Source organism: Larimichthys crocea, chromosome XI, assembly GCF_000972845.2.
Source record: "Larimichthys crocea isolate SSNF chromosome XI, L_crocea_2.0, whole genome shotgun sequence".
NCBI lineage: Eukaryota > Metazoa > Chordata > Actinopteri > Sciaenidae > Larimichthys > Larimichthys crocea.
Window position 1 is genome coordinate 14,313,658 of NC_040021.1, and position 17,414 is coordinate 14,331,071.

Sequence of the window (17,414 nt, forward strand, 5' to 3'; positions counted from 1 at the left end):
ATGGTGGCCATGAAACGTACAAAAATGCAAAAGGCTCTTTTTAGAGCCTGTTTTTAGTTTGTCTGTTCTTAGCTACTGTAGAAACATGGCAGTTCAACACAGTGGACTCTGTGGAAGAGGACCGTCTGTAGATATAAAAAGCTCATTCTAAGGTAACAAAAACATAACAATTCTTATTTTCAGGTAATTACAAACTAATGTACTGGTTCTCAAATTATGGTACTGGTGGTACGTGACCTCTGTAGTCTGTCTCTGTTTAAATTAAATAAATGAATAAAAAAAACACATTATACTACCAAAATACTACAACATTTGATTAAAAAAAAAGATCATAGGATGTACTTTAAAATACAAAATAATAATAAAAAAAAAGTTTTACATTTCTTGTAATATTTTGTTGTTTTGTATCCCAGGAACTATCTGAAAAACAAGTGCAGATCAGAGGTTAACCTGTTCTACCACATTGTCTCTTAGGAACAAACCTGCCTCCAAAACACTGCACTAAAGTAATCATACGTAACTACCGTAAAATGCAACATAGGTATTAATGCAGCAGTAATATTAATCCAAAAACAATACTGACAGACACCATTTTACTGCACAATGAGTACTATAAATGTATAAGTGTTGTTCACACTTGTACTGGAGTATTTTCACAGTGGGATCTGAACACTTTTACCACTGCTTATATTGTAGCCTAATGAATACTCTGGGGCACGCTTGGGTTTCAGTTGGTCACTAGGTGGCAGTGTTGCTTAGACAAATGAAAGCATGAGAATTCCTCACAACCATAAAGTGAATTTACCTTTGATAAAAGCAATCACTTGATCAAATGAGGAAAACATTGTCTATAAATGTATATGTTATCTCTCTCTCTACCTCTCTCTCTCTACCTCTCTCTCGGTCTTCACAAATGCATTCCTATTTCTTCATCCTACTACTTCATATATATTTTATATTCCAAGTGGGGAATAAAACTGCTCCTCCATAATACATGAGTCACTTTTAGAAGAAATACGAGCACTCAGTGCCATTAAACCAGTGGTCTGTGGCATGACAGTGAGGGAGAGGGTGGGGAGTGTGATCAGACGGCTGCAGAGGCCCAATCATCCTGTCAGGGTGTCACTCAACACTTGACAGGCTCTGGCTGGCTGTCCGATCCCCCCCTGTCGCATCAATGCTGAGCAGGTATCAATCAGGATTGGTGCTTGAGAAGATGTTTGACATAAAAACATCACACTGACTATAATATATACACTCTTGTTTTGTTTTCTATCTCCGATCAACCATTGATTCTTAATATACAAACCACCCTTTACTGGCCATTTGAATAGCAATCCAACCACTGTAGCATACAGTAAGAGCTTAGAAAACAGCTATTTATCTTGCATCCTCAGGGAAATAGGTTGCACTTGATAGAAATTCAATAGATTGAGAGAGAATCCCATTGCTTCTGTGAGGTCCTGCTTTAATCATCTTTTGGGTGATGCAATTCCTTCGTATGCATGCCTCTATATATTGACTCAGAGTTTTGTTTACCTAGCAATATGTGCAATGGCTATGAATGATTAATACGGTCTGTGAGAATGAGCAGCGTTCGGACATTTGGAAACGTTTGGAAAAAACTTGACAGTTTAGGATCATGGATTGGGAAAATAAGTGCATACAATTAAATTAAAGTAGAAAAGGCTTCCTCATTTTGTCAGTAATAGATCTGCTTTGAACAAACGGGTCTAGTCAGATTATGGAGATTATCAAATTAACCTAGTTTTTCACAAATTCCACAGGGACCTTGATTTAACCCAATACTGAGACATGGAGTGAGTTTAGAAATGAAGGAATTAGTTATGTTAGGAAGCAGGGCTCGTGAAGTGGATGATACATAAAGGACCACTGGAATACAAGCACCCTTCTTTAAAATGGCTGTCATGGCAATTGGCATCTGGGAAGCTTGGACTGGGTAATTTTATACCTAAAACCTTGTTGAGTGAAAAAATGAGACCTGTTTTTCTGGGAAATAGAGAAAGGACAAAACATCACAGTGTACAGCATATTAGGATGCAAAGGTGACTGGATTTGCAATGCCTAAACCTACTGCACTAACAGACCAATGTCATAGTCACACTCAAATGTTTAAACTCAGACTAACTGCCTTTTTGAGCTAGTTGGGAATAGCAGAAACAAACTGCAAATAAAACACTGAGATATTACCTTGTACATTGATATAAACTCACTTGTCAACACCTCCCAATTTTATGGAGCAACCTTGGCATTCGTTTTAGAGTCTTTCTGCACACCTGCTGTATATTTAAGTCCAATATTCATTCTCCTTCACCAACTCCTGAAGACAGTATTAGAGCAGGGAAGTAACAGGTTATTAGCAGTTAGCTATCAACTAAAAGCAGACAATAACACTATGAAAGCTGTGAGAGTAAAACAAATCAAGCTGTGGCTGGAAAACCACAAAACAAAATGCTTAAAGACATTAAAACCCTCAACAGAACTGAGCTAAACTGCAGGGTCAGGTGATATTTCTCTACAAGTTCTTAATTATGAATGACTCTTCACACATTTCATGCATTATTAACACAGAAATAGTGATAGCTGCTTTGAACATGGAGTTACTGTTTATAAAAGGGTTAGGATGAAATACTGTTTTGTGTATTTATTATACTATCAATTGAAATAACTCATGGTTTGAAAACTTCCAAGGTTCATGCTTAATACGCTGTGCAGACTGGGTTTTCATTGCATGCTCCAACAACTTATTATTTTCATACCGGAGCGTTGGTAAAGACGAATGAAAATCCACTTTTACAGTAAATAATTCAGAGCAATGGTTAGCCCTGTGTATAATTGTATTTAACCCACTTCAGCCTGGCTGTCAGATAAAAATAGTTCTATTTGTTTTGAATTTATTCATCTGTCTTTTTTATTTTTTTATGTTAAAGGTTTACTGATCAGTGGGCAGTACTGGCCCACGTACATTAGGGTTTCAAGGGCTCCAGCGTCAGTTCATCACCAGTCACCAAGAATCAAGAGCACAGTGCCACTTCCTCCTATTCTCAATTCTATTCTAAGTCGTGTTTCCCTTGAGATGTGAGCCCAATAATTGGGCCTCCACCATGGGAGCAGCTGTGCAATTTGCCAGTCACATGACCTCATCACAGCAGTCCCAGTCACGTCTTCACTCCGCATTAGGAATTAAAGTTCACACATATGAAATAAAATGAGACTTCTTACCCTGCAGAGATTGTTTGTCACAGAGGGGGCTTTGTTAGGCCTCATTAGTGCTACTCTGTCTGAGTGTTTGTGTAACTAAATAACTGAGCTAAGGATATATGACTTACATTTAGCAGGTCATATTTAATTAATGCAATGTTAGGAATTTTATGTTGTGTATGTCCAGCTGAGTCTGCTAGAGGATGAATTTAATATCAGCTGTATGGAGAGTCCAGTCAGCGATAACATTGCAGTTATTCCAAATTTTGAACAGTGTGCAGAACTGATTGTTAAACATTGCCCGAGGGGGGGAAGGGGGAATCAATGCAGCGGCAGAGAAGCCACTGAGCACAGGACTCAGCGGAAACCATCGATACTGAGCCGTGGCCTGAGCACTTAAAATGTAAATGCATCTTCAACAGCAACAGCACGAACGCAAAAGTTGTATCGGTGTCTTGGGATCTCTCCCGGTACGTTGTGTGCATCTATCTGTGAAATCAAAATCTCTGCAAGATACAGGTACCCGAATTCTACACTTTAGTGTTGAGCTGGACAGTGATGTATTGCAACAAAATTTAAACTCCTGTACTGATCACACATTCCCTCTATCAAACACTGTTTCTACTGTGTGCCCTAAAATGTTTATTAATGCTGTGTACCTAAGGTGACATCCTTTCCGCAGTCACAGGTGTAATGAGACTCTTGGTGTGCTCTAGAAAACCTGTTGAAGAGAAGCTAAGTGGGAGATTATTTAAATGGAACAAGGTGTCCCAAAGGATCTCCTTTGATCTCAGCAAATGTATGTGATATAAATATCTTCAACTTAATTATGCATGCACAGTGGGATTGCTAAATCCACAGATTCACCAAATTTATGACTGCCCTGATGAGCGCTTGTCTGCTCTTCCCAATTTACCACGATTTAGAGACGTTCTACATTTCGGATACCATAAAGCACACCAATCTGAAAGGCTTGTTAGGGAAAACACAACAATATATTGTTTAGTGTATTATTAATTACAGCTTACAAAACAAAGCATACTTGTCAGGAATCACTTAAATAATTTGACATAAAGACATATTTGTGTTAAAGAAGCAAAAATCCAACATTCGTCTTTATTTGGAACAGTCCAATAAAACAGGCAATATGAAGAATAGTCCATAAAGATTTACTTTTAAAAGGCTTTTTTTCTTTATAGGAGGATGCAAAAGAGACAATAATATATAATAGTAGCAATAAGGTCACTGTAATCGAACATAACTCTTGCAGAGTTCATGGTCCCTGATATCTCCCCAACCCCCGTTTTTCACATGTGGGGCCACCCCTCCGGCCCCGTTGGCTGGCAATCTCTTTGCTATCAGGAGGTTCTTTGGGAACAGTTGGTTCCCGCTGCTCTGTAAGATGTTTTCTATCTTGGTTTTCTGGCTGATCGGCATGCAGGAAGCCTTCTTGTGGTGCATGCCGCAGTCTCCGGCATGGAAAATCCGTGGAGCCTCGCTCACCATGACCTTCCAGTAGGAGGGCAGGCAGGACACAGTCAGGTATTGTAAGGACCAGTCCCAGTTGTAGTCGTCGTAAGTGCAGAACGTCTCGGTGCACTGAATGAGCTTCAGGTACGTCTCTCTACTTAGAGCCATCCCCATGTTGTGCTCAGTGGACTTCCAGGCCTTCACCTCCACCTTATTTGCTTTGCTGGAGTAGCCGATGTGGCTGTAGCTCCCCAACGAGAGGATGTCGCAGTCAGTGCACTGCTCCCTTTTGAGAGCTGACATCAGCTTTAAGAGATGGATAAAGTCCGGTGACATGTAGTGGTCCTCCTCAATCAGCAGGAGCAGACCCTTATGGTCTTTCAGAATCCGGACTCTGTCCCATACAAAGTGCAGCTTCCACCACCAGTGGTGCTTAGTCTGGGAGAACTTTGCCTCACGGTAGTGGCCGAACGAGTCAGGGTACTCTGCATTGATGCAACCCAGCTTTAAGGCGTCTTTTTTGGGAATGTCTCTTGGGCAGTCCCTGGGGTCGTGTCCAGGGAACTCCTGGGGGTACAGCTGGATGCTGAAGGGGAAGAAAATCTGAAGTACCTGACAAAAGTCAACAGAGGCCACCACTTTATTTATCTCAGGGGACCAGAAGTCATGGCTGAATATCAGCAGTATGCTCTCCACACCCCTGGCCTTCCTCAAACTGTCCACTAATAGCTTAAGGTAGTCTGGTCGGTTATGGACCTGAACCACCACAACCAGATCGTCCTTCTGCCGCGCTGACTTAAACTTTTCCTCATTTCTTATTGTCTGGTCGAAGTTGAGCTGAAAGACAATGCCACGGTATACTAGAGTGGTGTTATCTACTTCTGGCTTGAGTATCTTCTCTTTCTCTTTTGCCTTTTCCTGGTGTGTGTCATTTGCTTGTATAATAGGCGGTGGAACAGGTGCCCGGCTAACTGCAGGTGTGGCCTGCACCTGGATATGATTGTTGATGCTACTGCTGCTACTGCTGCTGCTAATGCTGCTGCTTCTCCTCGCCGTCTCCACTTCCTTGGGGAACGATCCGCTGTCGTTCTTCTTCTGCCTTCCGCTGCTCCAGAAAGCTAGGCCACAGATGACAACCACCAGAGTCAGTATCACCACCTTCCTCTTGTAGATTCGGAATCTCATGATAGGGGGTCAGCCTCTTGCGAAGGGAGAGAAGCTGATTGTAGTGGTACAAAAAGCACAGGTTTGCAGCTGTGATGGTGTGGTTTTCGCAGGGAGCAAGCCTGATTAAAAAGAACCTGTTATGAGGCTAATTATTGGCAAAATGAACTGTTGTTGTAAACATGGATCCTGCTGGAATGTCATTGATGGCGGATGAATATTCCATAAGGCATGACCGTTGCTGGGAGGCAGCGAGCATGAACCACCTAAATGAAAATCAATAAATAAAGTTAGGGCCAGGAAATATGGTTGAAATCACTATCACAGTCTAATTTCTAAACAATATGCTGTATATCACAGTTTGGCAAATGCATGCAAAAAAGACAAGTGCTGAGAGCACACAAGGACGACTTTAAATGTATGTTTTGTTCATGGATAGTCCAGCAGATATTACATTTAAAGTCTAAAGGCAATTCTGAGATTTCTTTCCAAATACATATTATTCTCACTTTACACAGACCTTAAAATAACAGACACCAGAGATAAGCAAATCCTAATTTTTCAGAAGCATTTCTGTTTAATAAACAAATCACACAATTAATCCATTCTCAAAATTGGCCAATTTAATAATTTTCTGCCTATCAACTAATTGCTTCAGCTCAATAAACTGAGAAAACTCCAATAGCTCATGAAGATGTTGAGGTGCGGTGTGAAGCTATAATCATATCATATTATGATATGTTTCTGCTGAATCACCCAGCTCTAATGGAAGAGCACTTACAACAACAGTAATGATTTCATTTAATATATGTATAAAAGGACACTGCTCACTATGAAAAAGTATCACCAAAGCCACAATCATGGCTGAATGCATGTCTGCCTGCTTCAGGCTGGTGCTCTCTCTCTCTCGATTATATTATCAGTTGATTATTTCTTCATACTTCTATATTTACCCCTGCATAAATCTCTCTCCTTAACCGAATTATTCATATTGATTAGCCGGTTCTGCTGAACAGACCTCGATCTTTTCTTCTGTTATTAAATTAGAGGTCTCTCTGGCTTCCTACTTGACCCTGTCATCTGTCTTTTCCCCTGCCAGAAGACTCCTCAAGTGAATGATCACCAACACTAACATGATATAATAATGAATACCTATGCTGCTACAAAACTAAATAAAGTAAACCTAATTGCTACCGGTAAACATGCACTCTACCAGAGTAATGTTTCATGTACACTGACAGTAATTAATGGCTGATTAAAAAAAAAGGCAAAGCAAGGCGATATTAGGTTTGCAGTGAGCATGTCTCTACACGGTTTCAATGGTTTCCATAACACTTGCAGCTCGCCAAATCCGAGTCAAGCGTCCGTCCTGCAGCTGAAAGTACTGTTTTTATCCGCTCTATTTATATTTATTTCGATTTAATCCACACAATATCCGTGTCTTTGCTCGTGTAAATATGTTTCAGCCTACAGACCGTTAGTTTTTTCTCTGCCTTGTGTTGGCCGCCGTCAAAGCACACCGAGCCAGCGACAGCTTTCATCGACAACATACCGTCACCGTTATTTCACACACTGATATGAAATGCTCTCGTAACGCACGAAAACAGCATTTTTTTTTAAAGCGTCGCAGCTTCATTTGTTTTTATTTTTATTTTTTTAAACTGACAGCGAGCGTAACCCGAAAATGCTAACAGTAAGTTAGCTCCACGGCTAGCAACTTACAAGCAGCAAAACCTCCCCAGTCCAAAACCAAACCTCGCCAACAACAACACCGTCCATGGCGCACCACAGACACCCGTGTAAACACGACTCACCTAAATCTAGACAAGCCGTGCGGTCCTTTCAACGACAAACATTAGCACGGTGGCGTCCCGTTCTCCTCCATACCTTCCAGCTGGATGCATGGAAACGAGACCAGACTACCAGCAGCTAGCTGAGAAAACCCCAAATACTGTCTGCCGCTGTCCCACAATGCACTGGTCCAGCGGGGGGCACCCAAGACACCCTAAATATCATGTATCCCTGCTGCTGGCAGCCTATGTTTGGCTCATTATAGGGTGGAATCGGTTTACTATACCTTTAAGCGCTTCACAAGTTCATACCACGGGTAATATATACATGTAGACATTAAAATTGGAATTCCACCTTAAAACTGAATTTTGCAGTTAAGTTGGTCATTACACACAAATGACTGTCTCCTTAAGCTACAAACCAGAGCATCGTTGCTTTATATGATTTGATGTGAATATAAGGCTTACAGCTGTGTATGAGAACATATATCCTGGTTAAATCACAAAGGGTGCTGCTGTCACAGTGATCTATATACTGCATGAGTTGTCCCATCACTCAGTGTCTAAGCAGCAGCTCCATGTCTTATTCATTTACAGCAGCAGTTTTTCTTTAATGAGATCTTTCATAACAGCAACAATATAGAGGCACAGATAAAACATCTGTTATTCTTTAGAGAGGTATTTATCTAAGTTCTGTCAGGATGCACACAAAAGTGCTGTTTTTCTTTCCTGTATCGTTTTAGATGTAATAAATGGTTTGTTTTCAAAGTCGTTTGAAAGCAAGTAAGAAATATGAACAGATAATTTATGTGCCTGTAAATGTATAGCATCTCCTACTAGGAGCAATGATTATATTTTGAAATGATATCCTTTTCTTGTATCAGAATCAGGTTTATTGCCAAGTAGGTTTTCTCATACAAGGAATTTGTCTACAAAGATTTAGTAGTAAGTAGTAAAATCAAAAAATGTAAGGAAGATAAGATCAAGTACTAATAAAAATAAACAATTAGTCCAGTAGTAGGTATTTCATTTATTTAAGGTAATTGTAGGCAAGCCACTTTAAAAAAAACAAACATACTAATATATCTTAATATTTCGTAATATCAATCATTCCTAACACAAATACAAAATAGGGTTGGTGATCAAGAAAGAAAGAATGACATTTTTCTGGGCTGAAGTATCAGTTCTCATATTTTATTTAATCCATTTGGAGTTTCAACCGATCTACTTTTTTTTTGTTTTTAAGAAATATTGTCCAGTTTCAGGTCACAATTACATGTGACTCCAAATTAGACCTATTCAAAACTTACAGAACATATGAAAAATATATTTTCTCATATTCAACCTGTAGTTCCTGTCCTTTAATATGTTATTCAGTTTACCCAGTTTCACTACAAACAGCTACAGTATGTGTATCCATATCAAAATGGAGAAACTCTAAACCTTCCTATTCTTGTTTTATTAATGAATTCAAGATATATTTTAAGATATCACTTAAAAAGCTAAACAAGTATGCCAAAATCATCATATTGAAATTGAAATTACCTTTCGCTGCTCTGTTTATGTCGAACTTGTATGTCTGTATTTTATTTATTTGCCTCTATTTTATTTGTTTTTGTGTTTTTGTTTAATGTTTAATATTGTTATTTGTATCATGGTCACTTTCTCTGCAATATTTCTTACACTATGGTCACTTTACATTACAATACTCTTTTTATATATCATGCCACTTTTACCCTTAGTACTTGTCTGTTTGAAGGTTGATTGTTTTTTGTGTTTATTGTGTAGGTTATAGATATTTCTGTCTGTTTAATTTATGTCTGTTTATTGTGTTTTTTTTGTTTTTTTTTCCTTTTCTACTTTGTTCTAATTCTGTAGTGTATGCTACACTTTCCTCTGCTGCTGTAACAAGTAAATTTCCCCATGGTGTGATGAATAAAGCATATCTAATCTAATCTAATCTAACTGTTGTTTGCACTCAGCACTGTACTATTTTTTCTCTCTGTATTGCTGATATTATTGTCCTCTTTGAGAGTTTGTATTTTGGTATTTTGCTTAATAAAAAAAAAAAGTATGTGTATCCATACGTTCTTATTCACTTAGATGCCTCCACTCACTGAGTTCACTGTAACGCCACCAGCAGGCTGTCCCTGGACCTGCCGCAGTTTGTAGTTTCTACCACTAGGAGGCGTTACACACCAACTCCACATCCGGAAACACGCCGCCTGAAAGATTCATCTGCGCATGCGCTGCAGTCTTTCTTCCTTTCCGACACTCGAGCGAGAGAGAGACAAGATGGGCCATCAGCAGCTCTACTGGAGTCACCCCAGAAAATTCGGTCAGGGATCCCGATCCTGGTCAGTCCTGAACTAATTATGTGATTTATCGATATGTGTGCTGAAGCGGGGCAGTTTTAAGGTGTTTGCGGCTTTCAAAACTTTGAAATTAATGACGGAAGCGGTCACCGCATGGAGGCTGCCGCGGAGCTAACATGGCGGAGGAGATGCAGCCTAACGATAGCGTTAGCATTGTGATTAGTTAGCCGCTCACTCTCTGTGGTTGAGTCTCTAAAAGGCGGGTAACCTTTTCAGATATGAGCCGTGAGGTCGGTTAGAGTAAAGTACATATGAAATATTTTGAACTAATTGAAATATTTGCTCAGGGTTAGCAGTGATGCCCCAGAGAAAGGCAGCGTCCGTGTGGATGAGTGACGGCTGTGGACATTTGACACTTTCATGTAAATGTAAGCAAACTAACCAATTTTACTTTTTGTTCCAGCCGAGTGTGCTCGAACAGACACGGTCTGATCCGTAAATACGGGCTCAACATGTGCCGCCAGTGCTTCAGGCAGTACGCTAAAGATATCGGCTTCGTCAAGGTAAGTAGTCCTGTGCATTTTATCAATGAACTGATGTTGTACTCATAACTATGGCTCTGAACTTTGCTGTGAAACTGATTAGTTTTCTGTTTGTAGCACATCTTTGCAGAAAAAGTCAACAACACACTCGTGGTTCACTTACTTTCAGTTCCTTGTGTGGCTAAATGTGTACTAATAAAGCTGTTGATAAATATAATTTCGCCTTAACTAATCTTTGATTTTTATTTTCACACAGCTGGACTAGATGTCTTGCGCTTAACACCTCTTCAGATGGGTCATTGGATTCCTGGAAGGCGAGCCAAGATGGGATAATTCAGCACTGCAAATAAATGTGTTTTTTTGTCCAAGCTTTAATGTACAGTGTTTTTATTTATTTATTCACTCTGATGCATGCATTGGCTTCTCCATGTGATGTAGTGGTAATAACATACAGGGAAGACGGAGGGGAACGACTTAATGATGTGAACACCACAATGAAAACAAGTTTGTAGTTGAAGGTTTAATACACTGAACTAAATTACAATATTTATACACGGACATCATTTAGAAATGATGTGCTAGCTATTCATATCGGATTACCTACCATCCTTGAAGTTGGAATATACTTAAATATAAATGATCAAATAAGTGCTCTTAACTCTACCAAGTATTTGATTTATGACAGGTTTAAATTAAGTTTAAAGTAAAGTTTTAATTCTCACATAATAGTTGGATCTGTTAAGTTTATAGCACATGAGGGCTTAAATATAAAGTGCCTACTGGACACAACCTGTCTAATCCCTTAAACTCTCATGGATAAAGAAACTCCTTTGGGGTTATACATAAACTTTAAAATTACACTGACAATAAAAATGCAACAGTCCTACCATAAATATACTCATTAAATGTAACATGTTGACTTGACTAGTTTTCAGGGCTCCATGCCAGGGTGTTGCTCTGTTGTAAGATGTGGAGTATGTTTACTCCTCGGTGTATGCATGCATGTACAAAATGTTAGACACCTGCCAGACCTGGACTGGTCTCTAAACGACCCCAAGTAATTGCGAAGTCAACAAAAAGTTATTTTAAGGAAACATTGTGTAGGATCATGTCCAAAAGGTGTTTTTGTTCACATTATTTGGGTTCATTTGTGTACGCATTTGTATAATTAATGGATAACTCCGGGGGAGGTAGTATCCGGGGGTGGTATCATTGGAAACCAGTGCACAAAACTGATGGAGAGGAAAAGTACAAGTAACAGAAGAACTGCTCTGATGTGACATGAAAAGATGCCAAGTATATCATGTAGAAACTCAACTTTGAGGCACACATTTCTTCATTAACAACCCTTAAAGAGCTATTTCACAAGAAATGAAGTAATAGTCCCCTGCAGCTGTACATATGATAATAAATGGCACCGCAGTAAAGAGCAATTGATTAATTTCCAAGTCAGCGTGCATTCACATGGAACGACTTGCTCCCCCCTCACATCTGAGAACACGCTGACATATTGGTCTTGTTCAAAGTGGATGAAATCTGATAGATCCCCTGTAGTGTGGCTAATTGCTTAGTGCCTTGTGACCTAGGATACCAAAACTTGAAATATTAAGTAAGCTCAGCACAAGCACCAGCCTATTAAATGTTGCCCTGCAGACTTAGAAGTGCTCAGAGTATGTCTTGTGCTCTCTAATCTGTCATCGGTGCACTTCCACAGTCAGGTGGGGTTCTCTGCAGATCCACATAGACTGTAACTAGAATTTACGAGGTTAAGGGTGAAGCACTAGATGGCAGCAGCACTTCACATTCACAAATCAAGACCAGGGACAGTGAAAATTGCTATTGCACTAAGAAATGCCATTTGAGCATTCAGATATTCTTCAGCATTTACCTCTTTTCATCAAGCAGCTATAGCAGCTTAAGTTAACCTTTTCAGTCACTAAGTGTGTGGTTAACATGAGGTTTCAGACTGGCTGATGAAAAGGACTGTTCCTGAAAGACCACTGAAAATATTTAAATGACTTATTAAAAAATGATTTAAAACATATATTTCATGCAGAATCCACAGCGTATATTTAGAACATGGCTTGTACTTTGATGATTTATCAGCCGGGGGGTTCGGGTTTTGGTCCTATTTAATCCCAGGCAACAAATAAATGATGTTTGGCAAGAGTCCTGTTTATCATAAATAACAGATCTCTTTGTGCACAGCAGGATTAAGATGGAACTTAAATGATCCCAGTGGGGAAATTGGAATGTGGCAAAGCATTAATAAGTCCACAGAGAAGCGAAGGTTATACGAACACACGCAACCTCACAGTGTCAGCACAGGAGGAACGTGTTAAGTAAAAATGATAAGACGAATGAAAAAGAAGAGCAGTGTGTGAAATTGGAGTAGCACGTTTTATGAGGAAGCACAGAATGTCCAGTGTACGTAACAAAATGTTAGAGCAATGAAATATACCCATATACTGATGAAATAAAGAAAAATAAACTTGCAATATTACAGAGGATGTACACTGCACATTAATAAATACATGAGGAATCAAATGTGGGCATCTTTATCCCATCAAACAGGGCACGGTGTGTGTATTGTTAGCTCGAGGATGTCTATATATAAAATGTAAGTGTGTATTACATAAGCATTCCTCACTCATATGCATTAAGGAGAGTTTGTGAGGTGTGCTTTAACACGGGCTGGCTCCATGTTGCATCAGTCCGCTACAGAGGCGGCAGGAAGGTGTTGTCTTTGATGTTCACTTCAGGTTCTTTTTTTTTGCACCGGTGTATTAATGCTCTTGTTAGGCTGCCTCCTCAGCACACCACCGCAAAGACAAGGCGCTGATAGGACACTTTGAAAAGTCTGTTTCATCCAACCTCAGCTTTCTCGACAAGGCTCTTTCTTGTTCGCTGCATGTTCAACTGTCTGACCAGTTTTTCTGGTGAAATGTAGTTCTGGTATTCACAGAGCTAAGCACTGGCTGTCTGAGTCTGCCAGTGTTAAAATAATATTATATCTGTGACTCAGATTTAAAGTCAAACTACTACATCTCTGTAATAAAGCACAAGGAGATATTTAACCATTTAAAAGGCCAGCTGATTTTCAAGCATGTAGGGCATGGCCTATATAGCACTGAATTGTGTTTTCTCCCACTGACGCCCAGTGAACCTCAGCTGTTATGGAGCCACCCTGTGCCAAAGTGGGTGAAGAAGTTGATGGAGGAGAAAATTATTTGACAGCAGGTGGCGCAAAAGAGCCACATAACCTGAAGGTAACTGAATTTATCTGTATTGCTTTCAACTAAAATGGGTAGAAAATGTAATTGCATGAATAACGGAGGGAGATGCATTGGGACGAGGGACGAGAAAAGAAAAGAATAGAGTAAACACCTGGAATAAAAAGGACAGAAAAGAAGAGAAAGGAAGAGGTGAGAAGAAACAAGAGAACAGACAAGACAGAGAAGATGTATGAAGATATGAAGAGAAGAAACAATAGACTTCAGAAAGTGTGAGTCTTCTTATATTTAATGTTATTATCAGATTTCATGCAGTGATTAATTATACATTAACTGTTAACTACAGCCCTCCTTGTATCCCATTTCCATTTGAGAGAGATGTTTTACACTTTACTCCATCATCGGAACCCATTTATCAAATCATTCACTCTTTTGGCAAAAAATCTAAACTCACTCACTAAAACACATTTTGCAGCGCGATGCCCTTGTGTTGCAAAATGGGAAACACGGGTATCTGAAGCTGAGCACACCACAGCTCAAAACTGTTCACACTTCTTTTTAATGATGTGATTAATCCAGTTGGCTAGAATAGATGTGTCTGGATATGACCCACTGAGCCACCTGAGCCACAGCACTCACTCTACACATTTTTCTCATCTGTTGCTGCCCGTTGGTGGAACATGCTACCAGCTCGTACCAGAGCAGGGCGTCCCTCTCTACCTTTAAAAGATTCCCGAAGCTCTCCAGAGAGTACCTCCTCTCCACACTACCAACTGGGAATGCTAAATCTATCCCACTCTAGAACTGCCACTTAATTCTCTGCCAGTAGTACTTATTGCTGCACTAACACGCCCTTGTTGCACTGTACCTGGATTGTTCCTTTTTTGTAAGTTACATAAAAGCGAGTGAGCTCTGTATTGAATTGTGAGCGCACATTTTTAAAAGTTTTTTGGAATATGCAAAATGTGTTTATACACACAATAAAAAAGTGTGGAACTTTTTAAGAAATGTTTCATAGCCATTGTGAAAGTGTCAACTCTCCACCTTAAAAGGTAAATATCAATGTACTAAATTTTTATTAGAATGATGAATAATGATTTGTCTGTTTTTTTCTTAATATTTTAACTATAATCCCCCTTTTTAGCTACTATTTCTTACAGTTATAGTTGTTATTTTTTTAGAGTGAGTAAAAGAGAGAAGAAATTATATTTTAAAAAAAAGAAAAAAAAGTGTTTTAAATAATGTCAAACTGAAAATAAATGTCTCAGTTTAATTTCTGAGGTTTATGTTTTACCTCATGGTTTACCGTTGCATTTTTATATTGATATATTTTTCTGTTTTGTACAACGCATAAAACAAATCAGAGCCGTGGATATACTTGTGTTTCTCCCCTCAAAGTTAACTTTATTTCCTCACAAGGTGCATTTCATATTTTGTATTTTTCCAAACAAAAGAGAAAAAAAAGTTTGAATTTCACAGTTCTTGTGACCATCACAAAATGCTGGATCGTACACATGCATTTATACAACTTATGCAACTCTTTTCATTACACCCATTTTTTAAAAATATCAAGTCTCAAGCTCTACTAATATCATGTAGGAAACATTATGAACTCTTCTTCACTTCAAGGACGCGATGAGGCCAACAGTGGTTGCTTGTGTGTTGCTGATGCACACTTGGTTGTGCTGAAAGGCTTGTCACTATGCACCCATGTGTGCATGTGTCAAGCCTGTACACACTCCCTTATAAATATATTACCGTGTACACACTTTATGGATACAGCTACATCTTAACATCGAAAGTAAAAGTGAATAAAACACTAGCCCGAGAATATCAGAAGAGAAGGCTTGTGTGATGGCTTGGGGGGGGACTTAAGTCTCAGTGCTGCTGCTGCTCCTACTGCAACTGACTGCCAGGCACATCGCACAGGTCGCTCATCCATCTCCTAGATTATAGGGAAAATAAGTGAATTGAAGATGTTACGGTGCACGGTTGGCATGGAAACATTCCACTGGGTTTACCTGCTTTCAATTGTTAGACCAAGAGGCACTTCTCACTGCAAGGTTCCTCAAAAGGCCCGTGAGCAAATACACGGCTTGTTCGTGTTCTACCTCAATTTTGACCGAGAGGGATCGGTGTTGGCTGAGTGGTGGCAAATAAAAGGGAAATACAATAGTGCAGCAGCCAGAGACAGAAAGAACAAACAGAGAGAGTAATTGAAATAAGAAATAAATACATTTTTAAAAGGCGGGAGCAGTTTGTTCTTACAGTGAAATTATGCAGTGACTAAGAGGCTATGGTGTAAGCAGCTCTAAGTATTGATAAGTAGCAGCTGTTTTGTTTATGATACTGTCATTTTCTTACGGCAAGTGGAGAGGTTAAGAAAATCCTCAATAATCCACACCAGGAAACCGCAATATCTATACCCACCAACATCACCAGACTACACTGTTTTCTAGGATATTTTCCCCTGTTTCTGTGTTCCCTCGAGAAGTGAGCTGTGCACTACGCAGAGCTTTATTACAGTCCAGTATGGAGCACCTGGCTGACTCAATTGTTCCAGTCAAACAGATCCTAATTCTCAAACCACCATGGGATACGCATTCTCCTGCTGCAAAGCCTCAATTCAAGCTTAGATGACTTTTGCAAACATTAATTTCTCCCTAGATTTCTGGGAGGAGGGGGATTATGGAAACTGGGAAATTGCTCCTGCAGTGACTTTATTCATATCACACCGTGGAGAAATGTGTCTGTAATCTTCAGGCTAATGTTACGTCGAACGATAACTAAGCGTTATCAGTCCCTCGTGAAAGACTCACAGGCAAAGTAAAAAACGAAACAAAAAAAAACCATCTGACTCATTCGCAGCTGACATTCCACAGCAGGAGAGGCAAAGGTGTGATTAATGCCACTAACAAGGGCCGCTTTCCATTTAGGTGAGCTAGTTCCAGAGTTCCTGCTGCAGTTTGGCTTAGTCGCATGGCTTACTGGGGTATTTCAAAGGAACAGAGCCGTCATTAGTGTTATTAGTTACACCTGTGCTTACCCTGCTATGACAAGTAAAAATGGCTGCTGTGAAAAAAAACTGTTTTCTAATCCAGAAAGAGGTTGTATGATAAGTGTCGCTCGGCAGGAATGATACTCGACACTGCATGACAAAGACCGAGCTTTTATTTGAAATGTGCAACATAGTTTGAAAAGCTGGTTTCACTTATTCAGCCAGTAGCCTAAATATGATGTTTATACCTTAGCTTTGTTGAAGCTTATCCTTAAGAGGTGCTCATTTTGACCTAACTAGTGGTACTAGTACACACTACACCTCGGCTGGGGCCTTCTATGTGGAGTTTGCATGTTGTCCCCGTGTCTGCGTGGGTTCTCTTAAGTACTCCAGCTTCCTCCCACAGTCCAAAGACATGCACTTAATTTGTCTATGTGCCCTGTGATGAACTGGCTACTTGTCCAGGACGTACCATTACAGGGATCAGTAACTTTCTAGCTTTGATCTATGAGTCTACATTTTACCAAAGCCCAGTTGACATCAATATTTTTTAAGAGGCAGTTCAAAGCCCATGTGTTAGCTTTGTTGCTCTTCTCTAATTTGTCTAGGTCAGCTGATGTCATACGAGCGCACCTGAAGTATCCAGGCTTCTTTCCTTCCCTTTGTTCTCTTCTGAAGAC

At 39.7% G+C, this 17,414-nt stretch overlaps 2 protein-coding genes across 2 annotated transcripts; one reads left to right on the plus strand and one right to left on the minus strand.

Moving 5' to 3' along the window:
• Positions 1-4,175: 4,175 nt before the first annotated feature.
• Positions 4,176-7,850, minus strand: mgat2 (alpha-1,6-mannosyl-glycoprotein 2-beta-N-acetylglucosaminyltransferase). The gene is made up of 2 exons (XM_010738128.3): positions 7,671-7,850; positions 4,176-6,122 (listed from the first exon to the last, which is right to left on the minus strand). The coding sequence occupies exon 2, from the start codon at positions 5,875-5,877 to the stop codon at positions 4,465-4,467; it is 1,413 nt and encodes a 470-aa protein (XP_010736430.1). The 5' UTR covers positions 5,878-6,122; positions 7,671-7,850; the 3' UTR covers positions 4,176-4,464.
• Positions 7,851-9,846: 1,996 nt separating this feature from the next.
• rps29 (ribosomal protein S29) lies at positions 9,847-10,873 on the plus strand. Its single transcript, XM_010738129.3, has 3 exons — positions 9,847-10,003; positions 10,425-10,524; positions 10,760-10,873. Exons 1-3 carry the CDS (start codon positions 9,891-9,893, stop codon positions 10,766-10,768), a joined length of 222 nt encoding a protein of 73 aa, XP_010736431.2. The 5' UTR covers positions 9,847-9,890; the 3' UTR covers positions 10,769-10,873.
• The last annotated feature ends 6,541 nt before the right edge of the window (positions 10,874-17,414 follow it).

What these genes read in the sequence shown, in the direction of transcription:
- mgat2 (XM_010738128.3), bottom strand. Translation starts at nt 5,877, where the DNA reads ATGAGATTCCGAATCTACAAGAGGAAGGTGGTGATACTGACTCTGGTG.
- rps29 (XM_010738129.3), top strand. Translation starts at nt 9,891, where the DNA reads ATGCGCTGCAGTCTTTCTTCCTTTCCGACACTCGAGCGAGAGAGAGAC. An exon ending in GGTCAGGGATCCCGATCCTG is followed by an intron (nt 10,004 to 10,424) that starts GTCAGTCCTGAA and finishes TTTTTGTTCCAG; the next exon opens with CCGAGTGTGCTCGAACAGAC.